Here is a 12364-nt window from a genome sequence, read left to right as displayed (position 1 = left end):
GCCTTCACTACATAGCTCAAGCTAACCTCTTCAAAAACATGAAATACATTGTACTGGCAAATTGCATGACTCCCGTCTTCATTGTGGTGGTTCTCATCATAATAGAGGGGGTGTCTGACAGCTGCTGTCTATAGCTGGGTTCCTTTCAAAAGGTTGTTTTTTTCCAAACAGACCTTAGCCCCAAAGTCTAGTTAGTCTGACCAGTGAAAATGCTCCATACCACTCTCAGGCCCGGTACACTTGGAGGTGGGCTTCGGCATGGTATGATTGCTCCTGCAATCCTGGTCAAAACTGTAACACAGCAGCCCATCTCAGTGCTTGCACTGCTACTGTTAGCTATAGTCTCTAAACCAATTTTGCACCATTATGATTTGAAAATGGGTTTTAATGTTACAGTGTGAAGTTGGTTTACAGAGGATACTTTCATGATTTGAGACTGGTTTACTACTACAGTTCTGAATTGTGTTTAATTTGGAGTAAAATTATTCACCTAAGAACATACCTAACCAAAACAACTCAAAAGAAGCCACTGTGTGGCAACTGGCCATAAGAAAACAAAGATTATAACAGGATCAGTAATACTTTCTTTGACACAGCTTAATAAGTAAGAGTGATAGAGCTTAGTTTTAAGGATAGGATCAGGGCTCTGGGCTGCAAGACCACTTTTGTTATCTTTAAAGTGATCTAAGTTAAACTGCACAAAGTTCTATACTTTCCTATCGGTATTTTGTCCATCCATATTCAGAGCTGGCTTCTCCAGAAAAATAATAATCTTCTCTTCCCAGAGCAGGAAACGCTGACCTGCAGTTTCCCCTTTTAAATCAACCCAACAGCAGAAATTAGAGCCAAGAAAACCTTCCCAAAGAATTTCTGTAAAAGGCTTTAAGAACGTTCTTACCCCTCTTCAGCTGTAATCTTCTCCTAAAGTGAGAAACCTGTTGAAGGATGCTCAGTGAGATTCCCATCCTCTTCAAGCCAACTTCAGACAAGTGGAGAAAAAAATGAATGACAACAAGTCCCCAGTCCCTGCTTCCCTTCAACTAGCCTGAACTTTAAAAGCCTCACTTTGGCTGATTAAAGTAATGAAATCTCAGTGTGGGCTTTGAACAGTGCAGGCTGACAGTATATCAGACCAGCAGGCCGCCTGCGTCAATGTGCTGATCCTGCAGAGAGAACAAAAACAGCAGAGGAGGCTCTGCATTCCCTCTGGATGAAAACAAATCCACCATTCTCCAACCTAATAAGACCAAAGCCTATTCACAACAAGCTGATGAGGTTTCCACTCCCTTCAGAACCATTGCCTCAGGACAAACATCATTTGTGGACCTCTTGATCTCCAAAGTTTTATTTCACACATCAGAGCAGGAGAGCTGCCCACTGAGGTGTATCCAAAATGAATCATCAAAACAAATGTTATGAAAGTAAACCTGCATCTCTCTGTCTAAAGCATCATCTAGGGTCCAATTTTTGTCTGAATATGAGATATGAAAGGATTACTGAGCCACCCACCTACCCCTCAAATATACACACAAGCACAATGCTCTCAGTAAACACAATACACAACTTTAAAGACATTAGCATGAACATTTCATTTAGTACCACTGATAATCTGAAATTACAAAACATCAGCACCAGATTATAGCTGTTTACACAAGTACTGTAATTAAGAAAGGATCTTTGCATTTGACCAACATTCTTCTATTTAAAAAAAAAACATTAAAAAAGGATAACTATTGTATTTTTTCCACATTATAAAGACAATGGATACGATTTTTTGCAATTAATATATTGTAAATGTCAGAATTTATGCAATATATAAAATAAATTATCTTGTGTAAAAAAAAGCAGTAATGCCTTACTATCATTGTCTATGTGTCTGTCTGTCACAGTTTGCACACCACACCGCTGCTCCATTGTCCTTGATACCTCTGAGAAGATTTCTTGGGTGTAATAATTTGAAACTGGTACCATGTAAAAATCATAAATATGTAGAGATTTTCTATAAAATTCCAAATGTTGCACCCAGTCATCATTCAGGGACTTCTGTTGTGTCTATTTGCGTCAGAGCTGGGAATGATGTCATACCCGAGTTGAATGCCTCCCATTTGCTACAAGCTCATAAGAGTAAGTGACAGAACCTGTGTTTTGTCAGTTTGTGCTACCAACCAAGATGTGCAACTTTGCCTTCGAGTGCACTGGGTAAATGGTTCGGGATGGGGATAGATTCTGCTATCGATAAGTGCTGCAGTAGCAATTTTTGTCAAAGGAGCAGAAATTGTCAGAACACTGGAAAATAACTGGACTTTGTAGAAACACGCCCACAAAGAAAACTTATTTAGATGAGGTGATACACCTGCTCCACATCCTAGATCAAAGTAAGCCCTCTTTAAAGCACTTCTCCGTTCTCATATTAAACAGTCAGCTGTAGTCACCGTTGCTGTTTGAAATATGGGTCTGTCTCCGCATCACATGGCAGGTGGGCTATGTGATGCTTTGTTAAAGCTCAACAACAAAGTGTGTGCACAAAAAACTTTATAAATCAGCCAAAAGGCACAGCTTTCATGCTCCCCTTATTGTGTTGCTGGCCTATCACTGCATATGCAGATAAAGAGCTCATATGCAGTTATTTTGGGGAAAAAACACCCCTTTCAATGCAAACTGGCCTTATTACATTAAGCATCTAATGATCAGAATGGTAACTGCGTGGCATACACTGTATAGAGTAAAGATTAGCCTACTGTCTGTGAGAGCCCATGGACGTGTGCCACATTTTTTTGATGCATGAATTTTTCATAGACCAGGAAACAATTCCACCTCTCTATGACTTTAAAATAGATGATATGTTAATAAGGTCAATAAATATTGCTTTGACATTGCTATTAGTCTGTATTAGGCCGTCACCTGGAGTTAAATCAGTCTGAGACTCCAAGCTGAGTTTTGTATCCATGTGCAGCACCATTACGCATGACGAGGATGTGGTTGCTTTCTTAGTGTTTCCTTCATTAAGAAAGGAAACTTAATCAGGGTGATTCCTTTAATTAAACCTACTTTCTGTTATTCTGAATATTTGAAATTGATTGTCATTATCTGTGTGGTATGCTGGCAGGATTTGACACACCTGTTGTGGGTTCAGGCGAGGGTAGATAGCATGCATTGCGGGAGCAGGCATATCATATCTTGACTCATCTTAAACATGTAATTTCTTTTGATAATACTTTTTTTTTCACCAGACTAAATTTTGTAATGGATTATTTATGTTTTGTATTAAGTGTTCATTTCTACAATGTTAAATCCAACCTAATCTTGTGCTTTGGGCCTTTAATTTGATACAACACTGGCAGCACTTTTCAGCTGTCAGAGCTGATTTAGTGTTTATTTATAAAGGAAGAACACTGGTTTGTTTGTTTCATGTTTTGCAATTCCAGAAAATTAAAAAAACTTACATATAATACTAAAAAACAATAATATATGGAAATAACTGTAAGAAACAGTGTATATTGGGTCAGCATAATACTAACATTACATAACTCTACTGCTTATATGCTTATCTTCTTATGGTATACTGTGTGCTGTCAAATCCACCCACCCAGACTGACATGTTACCACATGCACATGCCTCTCCACATATACCAGTGCAGATTTGACACTCCAGCAGTGAACACATGACACAGCAGACATAATCACCCGCAGCCAGACCCTGCAGAGGAGATGGAAGCTGAGCGAGCAGACAGACACACGGACATCTGGCTCTGATTAGCAGAATGCGCACAGCAGTGGAAGATAAATGGATGAGAAAGAGAATTACAGTCCATTACTGAGGAGAGTCTGACATGATAAGAAAGCCAGCAGAAGAAAAAAGAAGAGGACAAGCAGGAGATGATGATGAGAGGACGGACAGACAGGCGTCACATAAAGCCTCAGATCTGCCCGTACCTGAATGCAGGTTTATCCTGAATGCGGTCAGGACTGCAGGACCATCTTTAAAGGACAGACACATAAACATGGGTTAGTGTTAGAGTGTTAGACGGTCAGAAGAGGTGAATATAACTGCATATGGCCATATCAGACAGCATGGTTTTATGATGGCACCATGTTAGACTACTCAACAAAAATCTTGTCCTGTATTGGCTGACAGACGGTTAACACTACACATGTGATCCCAACAATAACTGTAAGCTGCTGTCATGGCATTATCTGCTGTCCAGATCTGCTGCCAATCATGGCTGGAACATAAGCACTATGTGGGATGCCTCAAGTCTCTGAAAAGAAGAGTAAAGGAGAACCCATTGTGGACTGGTCCCCAGTGGTGATGTTCCCAGCAAATAATTTTACATCCAATTAATTGAATATCACAATTTGATGTGATTGGAAAAAAACCATCAGACAGTGTAGAGTTGATCTGCAGAATGTTGCTAAAGTTAGCAGTACAGCAGCGCTAGCTTTCACTCAGTGCTTCAGTCACATGAGTAAAACCTGATGAACAATGAAACAAACTTTAGTCCTTAAAACACACTTAAAAGTTAAAAAAAAAGGATAAATGAAGAAAAAGACCTCAACTGACATAAATCTGTTGGTCTAGCCTAAAACTCCACTGGTATATATGGCCAAAATGTGTAGTCAAAATATGCTGATATTTGCAGTTAAAATTTTTGGCTATAAACATGCACAAAAATGCTGATATCTGCTGATATAGATATTTGCCCATTTAAACTAATGTCTGCAGATTAGGGCTGAGCGATTTGGGAAAATAATCTAACTGCAATTTTTTCCCCCAATATTGCGATTGCAATTTGAAATGCAATTATTTCTAAAGTTCCTCATTGTATGTATTTTTTAACAAACACAAGCAATAAATCATTCTATATTATAACCAAAACAATATTAGATTAAACAAGGGCTAAACAATTTTAATCTTATGTTTTATATCTAATTCTGATCATTTTGACTCATATTGCAAATTACACATGAATTCTTATATTCAAGGGAGTGGTCATTTCTATGCCGTTAAGAAGTTAAAAAAAAAAAAAAAAAAACTACAAAAATGAAGAAAGTTCTTAAAAGATGGTACTTGAATGATTGTAATGCATACCATCTCTATTGCAAAAAATGTTTTAAACTGGTATTTTGGCACAAATTTCAGGTTAAAGAAATATTGCACCTTCTTTGGTTTGAAAACTGCAGCGGTCCATATTGCGATTTAATCTTATTTGCGATTAATTTCCCAGCCCTACTGCAGATACCGATATCAATTATAATATTGTGCAGCCCTATTATTTTTCCATGCCCCTGGTATAATGCAAAGACATCCAGAGCACTTATGGGGTTGTGTAACTCCTCCTTGCATGATGGTGCTCTCAGACAGCTTCCTCACCAGATTGACGCCTTACTTCAGCCTTAAAGTTTAGCTTCAAACATGCCTAAAAGTTCTGCACAGTACTGTAAACTGGTTCTAAATATCAGCAGAAATGTTCTTAGCTACTGATCAGGGGTGGTTAAACGGTTTAATTTGTGTATCAATTTAGCTGGTGCAAGATTTACGAGTTGGTTAAACTTATTACCTATCATTCTTTTATAAACACGGGCTTGGGAATGCACTTTTTTTTTTTTTTTTTTAAGATTTATTTTTGGCCTTTTTGCCTTTATTTGATAGGACAGTGGATAGAGTTGGAAACAGGGGAGAGAGCGGGGAGAGACATGCAGGAAATAGTGCCACGGGCCGGATTCGAACCCGGGTCGCCTGCGTATACGGCATGCGCCTTAACTACTCGACTACTGGTGCGCCGGGAATGCACTTTTAAACTATGATGAAGACTCCTGCCATGAGAGCCTTCAGTTAATGACTGCTGCGTTCCTGTCAGAGCGTTCCCCTGGCACTTTGTTGAATGTTAGCTTGGCAGTTAGCATGTAGTAGGAACAGCACTTTATGACCGATTATAAGTAGAAAATGAAAATAAAGCAGTATGTAGGCTGTCAGTGGATAAACTCATGTATTACTACTCAACCAAAGTGAAAAGAGGCCACATATCCAAATATCCTTACTGCTAATACCAAGAATGAACTTTTTTTAGCTAATGTCAGCCAATAATGATATGCTGCTCATTTTGTACATCCCTAAATAGAATTCAAGATGCCAATGTGGTAACATGTCAATAAATTAGCCCAGTTAGTCTATATAAACACTGTTATTTATAAAGAACAATTTATTTAGAAAAATTCTGGCACACCAGTCTGATCAAATCAGGGCTGTTGGGCATCTCTAGATTAATTTTGATGTCACATATCAAGGGCATTTGTCATTCTAGTTGGCTGAAATAGTGCAGTCTGATCTGGCCTTTATAGAGAGCTGCCGAGACACTAAGAAAACCAATCAAACAGTCTTGCTCAGTGCTCATAAAGTAGTGCCTTGGGCCCACTCAGACTAAAAAAGGCAGAGCTAACAGCTTGAAAGTAAAACAGAACCTTTTATCACTCATGATGATCAGAGCAGAGCTTTCACCAACAACAGCATCTACACAAGCAGATCACCTCAACATTACACAACAGGTCGTGTACACTTGATCCATTAACACACCAAATTGTTTTTCACTCTGACTCAGGCGAGCTGTGTGGGAGTCTACTGTCTAACAGGTCTTGTGTAGCTCTTTCACGAGGTTGGCACTCAACTAGACCAGCCTGCTGCTGCTCTCTCCTCTCAAACAAAAACACCTACTTTGTACATGATTTAAATCTCTTCAGATCACTGCACTGCCCTACAACAAATACGGACTGACAAACCACAGTACGGGATCACAATCACACAGCTTTTCTCAGGGGAAGTGGAGCAAACCTGTCATACACTGCTTTACAAGTTGTTTTCTTGAGTGTAGATGTGTCTGAAATATTGATGGGATAAGGTTGAAGAGCTTTGGCCGTTATATATTCCATGTTCTGGTCTACATGTAAGGGGTCAAACTGGAAGTGAACCACTATAAAGTCACAGACAAGCTGAGTGGCTGTCTTGATTATGGGAAGCTAAATTGGGAAGCCTGTTAGACTGTTCAACTACAGCATACAAGACTAAAATATTCACTTTTACTGTAGAACATGAGGGAGGAGTAAGCTGATAGCCAAGTAAGTTGGTACAAACATGACAGAGTGAAACCACAACATCCTGAGCTACAGTCATGCTGTCTTCTATGACAAGATGTCATCTCTATCTCTCCACACTTCCTGTCAAGTCAGCTTACACTGTACAAAAGGAAAAACTCATAAACCACTCCAGGCAAGCAGAAATATTGAATAAGGGGTTAAAACTACAAACTGTGGTGTCAGGTTTAATCAAACAAAAGTGAATCAGGAGTCAAAGTTCTTACTTTATCCTTGCAATATCAGTTGAAAAAAAAATCACTTTAAGAACTGTCTCAACTCATCACATGGTTGCTATCAACAAAAGGAAGTTCAAATTTACATTAACCAAGCATCTTAAATAAATCTTGGCAATTTTAAATGAAAATAAAAAAGTTGTTTAAGTGGGGTGCTGATGGTCTAGCAATTAGTTTGATCTTAATGTTAAAAACTGGTCTTCCAGGCATTCAAAGATGCTCTACTGCATCTTTTCCAGTCTGGTCCTTCTCCTCTGATCTCATTTTAAAAGTCACTTTAATCCCCTTTCTTTAGCTTTAGCTCAAGCTTACATGGCTACACTAGCTACACTAGCTATGTAATTAATGTCACTGTACAAGCCAGTGTAGATTAAGTTAGCTTTAGCAATGTGAGCTTTTGCAAACTTAGCTAAAGCTAACACAGCCATGTAGATAATTTAGCTACATAACTTATATAGCTGCTTTGTGAGCTTAGCTTCAGCTGTGTTTGCTAAGTAGCTACGTTATCTATAGCTAAGTGTGCTTTACCAAAATGAGCTTTAGCAAATGTAGCTAAAGCTAACACAGCCATGTAGATAATTTAGCTAGATAACTTGTATAGCTGCATTTGCTAAGTAGCTACATTATCTATAGCCAAGTGTGCTTTAACAACATGAGCTTTAGCAAATGTAGCTAAAGCTAACACAGCTATGTTGATAACTTATCTACATAGCTTACATTGCTGCATTTGCTAAGTAGCTACATTATCTATAGCCAAGTGTGCTTTAACATCATGAGCTTTAGCAAATGTAGCTAAAGCTAACTTTGCTGTGTAGATATGCAGAAGCAGATATGTAGCTGACATAGCTGCTTTTATTAGCCTAGCTTTAGCCACATGGCTTATACAGCTTACAGAGCTTCCCTTACTGCGTTAAAATTATTTTATGGAGGAAAAGCTTTCCTGTATGCAGACTTTTTATTAGGCTTTATCAAATATTCTGTAATTGGGTTTTTCAGGTCAGGTTTTTAACTTTTAACTTCTGGTAACTTAACTCTTACCTTGAATCGGGTGTTAAATCAGATTGAGGGTGAATTGAACTTTAGGGACAGTTCTAGTCTATATTTCTGATATACAACATCACAGATGATCAGTCTGTGAGAGTGGCTGACCCAGATGACAGTCTGCAGCCAGACTGTGTTGAATAAAGTGGCCAGCAGTGACTGGTATTGCAGTACAGTGACCACTAGGGGGCGCTATCAGCTTTTAGCTCCTTATGTTTGAACATAGATGCTGAAAAAGATAGGCATACAATTTGGGGAAGCAAGTTAAGATCCTGAAGTTGAGAGTAAGTCTTACTTCAAAGTAAATCCAATCTTATTTCTTTATATAAAAACAGAAAAGTGTGATAAAATTGTGTCACAAACCCAGTATGGCGATACATATCCTGCCATGAATTGGTTGTATTGTTACATTCCTAGAAACTGATAGCTCAAAATTGTAAACTGGAACACAAGGCTATAAAATATGGGAAAAAATGTCAAGATGTAATGAATCTAACATACTATGGTTTCTATAAAACAACCTTTTTAGTCCATTGCATCTCTTTACTGTAGTTTATCATTTCATTTAGTTACACACTCGACCTTCTCAAAACAAAAGCAGCTTTTACTTTGTGTTAATACTGTCATTACAATAATACTTAAAAAATGTCCAACTTTCTATTGAGCTAACTAATGGTATATAGTGTTTTATGAGTAGTGAGTACTCTATACGTGTGTATGCTTCATGTGTATATTAGGCTATTATTGTTTGGGGAATACAACTTTCCCTCCTTATCTTCAGGATATTGCACTCCCTGAGGAGAAATATTTTTTAAGGTCCGGAACGCTCAAACACTGTACAGCATAAACTTTTTCCATAAGAGGTCATGAGTTGGGTAGTTATTGGTAATGTGCTATCTCTAGACAACACTTCACACACTTAAACACCATGTTTGACATCTTTGATAGTTTACTCTTCCTCAGAAAGTCATGTTTAAGGAAAGAGGTTTTAGAGGAGTACTGGTTATTTCATGAGAGGTTACCGTAACCTCAACTCAGGAACATTTAGATAAGGAATACTACACCATCTGTCAGATAAAGCTCCTACAAGATGTTCTATAAACAGCTCTCATTAATAAAACATGATTAATGGCCTCTGAGAGTGTTTGTTTCCCTCGTGTGTTCCATGTCCATGCATCCAAATGCCGGGCAAATACACCAAGAAAAGGGGGGGAGGCCCATGAAACCCACTTTCTAAACTTAGACCAGAATATCTGAAAGAAAGAAGTCTAAGACTTTCTTTAGTAACACAACAAAACAGGCTCAAACAACTCTACTGTAGCTGTCCTGTAGTTTAAGATGAAATCTCTCTTGCTGTCCATATCTTATTTAGTATCAACCCTCCATCAAAGGGGTAATACAATTACATGGCCTGTTTCCATAGCAACTCTTTGGCTCTGGTTCACCTCTAACTGGGGGATGACTTCATCGGTTGGAGTGTATATCATAGTGAGATCACCTTAAATGGAAGAAAATTCCTTAAAATATGGCCGGTCACTATTAGGAGCACTATAAAGGGGTCTATTGAAAAATAACTGCATGCCTGTCCTCAAAAGATGCCAAAAAGCTTGTTTGACTGTTTATCAGTGAGTTTGTGCAAATGTTTCAACTGTTCATTCAGTACTTTTCACAAATCATTTCAACTGTTGAACCCTTGATTTAACTATTTCACAGATAGCTAAAGCTAGCTTCTTCTCAGTTTTTATCTGTTACTTCTATATAACTGCCTAAACATTTTATCATTTACTCTTATCTTCTTCCATTTATCAATTACATTAGTTTCTAATGTGCACTGTCAGGGAATCACTTTGAACTGTTTATTAATCTCAGCTACCAAACCGACTTATTTAGCGTACTAGTTTCTTGTACCCCTATTGCTGGGATTTTAGTATGTATATGAAATGTCGTTTTCAGTTGATATATGCTTTCATAATTATAATTTTAACAGGAATTTTTTTGTAGTTCACAGACATCCCCTTTATAACTGTCCCCTTGGGACCAGTACCTCTGTCTGGGAATTTTAATTAGGCAAACATCCTTTTTGAGTGTATATTGAGTCAGAGTGCATTCAGTGCTCATCCAATAGTAAGTCATCAGTCATGGCTGTCTATAAACTAATGTTTGGGCAGCTGTGAATGAGGTCAGACACTCCAAACACATCTATAACATGGTGAGGACAGACCCTTTCCTCCTCTTTCTCTGTTTCCTCAGTCACATGTGGCTGAAGGTCTGTGCTGATAAGAGCATGAACAAACCCTCTGCAGAACAAGGACCATGCATTAACTCAAAGCTCACCCTAAATGAAAGACATGTTTTATTAACGACTTACTGATTAACACAATAAAGAGCAACTAAAGAGAAAAGGAAAAGACTGAGTTTCCATTAAATTCTCTCAATACACTTTAAATAAACATGATGTTGGTATAGATTATCTTTATTTTTAAACTATAATGAGCTTTGATTGAGGCAGTGCTATAGTTGTGACTGAGACCATTTCCTTTGTATGATAAGGTAGATTAATCATGGTATAATATTAAAAATTTAAAAAAGAACTCTCAAAGTCAAGTGCTAATTACAAGATCATAATTTTTAGGGTTTAAGTTTTTTAAAAACAGTTTTGGCATTCAGTACAAAGATTTTTCCTTTAGATGTCTAACTGTATTCTATTTGTGACTATACGAAAAAAAGCTAAACAAGAGTTGTTGTAGTTGTTGTCGTGTATGGGATTAGAAATGGCATGTAAGTACTGAAGTGAAGAAGCCTTTTAGAGGAGAGGTGAAATGTCTTCAAGAACCTACCCCAGCTCCAGTTGCCTCATTGACAAAGTTAGATAACCATGGCCTGGATGGAGCAGAGCCTACACAGGCACCATGCCTTGCATTTTGGGAAGGATACCTTTGACTGGTGGGAGAGTATAAGACAACCAAGAAAGAGCCATTTAACCTGAAATATTGACAACAGAAGATTATCCCCAACAGTCTTTACATTTGCTCGACAGTGAAGGGGATACAGAGCTGTAGTTACTTTCCAAAGAGCCTGGAAGCAACTCCTCAGTTGCAGAGAATTTAACTTCGTCGTGGACACACTGCAGGTACAACTAGACCAAAAAAGTAAGGGATTGTCTGTGGTTCAACCCACAGAAGTGATGAAGTATTCATGCTGGTTCTGAGGGTACAGTCCATATAACATTTAAAGAAACATCAGATTTGTAAGTTCTTCTCTCCTCAGACTAGATAATTTTCCTTGTAGCAGATGGGCTACAGTAGCAGATGACTAAACCAGGTGCCACTCCTGTCAGCTAAGAACAGGAAACTGAGGCTACAGTTCACACAGGCTCACCAAAATTTGACAAATATTACCTGGTTTGATGAGTCTCTTTCAGCAGCAACACTCAGATGGTAGGGTCAGAATTTGGCATAAACAACCTGAAAGCATGGAGCCTTGTATCAAAGGTTCAGGTTGGTGGTGTAATGATGTGGGAGATATTTTCTTGGCATACTTTGGGCCCCTTAGCACCTATTGAGCATTGTTCAAATGCCACAGCCCACCTGTGAATTTTGCCGGACCATGTCCATCCTTTTATTACCACAGTGTACCCATCTTCTAATGGCTACTTCCAGCAGGATAATGCACCATGTCTCAAAGCTCAAATCATCTTAAACTGGTTTCTTGAACATGACAATGAGTTCACTGTACTCCAGTGGTCTCCACAGTCACCAGATCTCAATCCAATAGATCACCTTTGGGATGTGCAGCTGACAAATCTGCAGCAACTGTGTGATGCTATCACTTCAATATGGACCAAAATCTCTGTGGAATGTTTCCTGCAATGTTTCCAGGCAGTTCTGAATGCAAAAAGGGGGGCTGTCCAACCTGGTTCCAGCAAGGTGTACCTAATAAAGTGGCTGGTGAGTGTATATACA

At 38.4% G+C, this 12364-nt stretch overlaps 2 protein-coding genes across 4 annotated transcripts in view; one reads left to right on the top strand and one right to left on the bottom strand.

Moving 5' to 3' along the window:
• The window catches only part of igdcc3 (immunoglobulin superfamily, DCC subclass, member 3), a 142291-nt gene that overhangs the window by 36489 nt on the left and 93438 nt on the right, over nt 1-12364 (top strand). The gene's annotated exons all lie outside the window — the stretch shown is intronic.
• ano5b (anoctamin 5b) overlaps nt 1-12364 on the bottom strand; it is a 39797-nt gene that overhangs the window by 25034 nt on the left and 2399 nt on the right. Inside the window, exons 2-3 of one of the 3 annotated variants that reach the window (XM_041791619.1) lie at nt 3934-3978; nt 899-979 (exon numbers count right to left, since the gene is read on the bottom strand). The exons of 1 other annotated variant lie outside the window; for it this stretch is intronic. In XM_041791619.1, coding sequence (XP_041647553.1) covers nt 899-979; nt 3934-3978 — 126 coding nt within the window. The remainder of the gene's footprint in view (nt 1-898; nt 980-3933; nt 3979-12364) is intronic. One more of the 3 variants, XM_041791704.1, reaches the window with a different exon arrangement.

The sequence above is a fragment of the Cheilinus undulatus genome, linkage group 1, assembly GCF_018320785.1.
Source record: "Cheilinus undulatus linkage group 1, ASM1832078v1, whole genome shotgun sequence".
In the NCBI taxonomy this organism is placed as follows: domain Eukaryota; kingdom Metazoa; phylum Chordata; class Actinopteri; order Labriformes; family Labridae; genus Cheilinus; species Cheilinus undulatus.
This window is presented reverse-complemented; position numbering and strand designations above follow the sequence as displayed.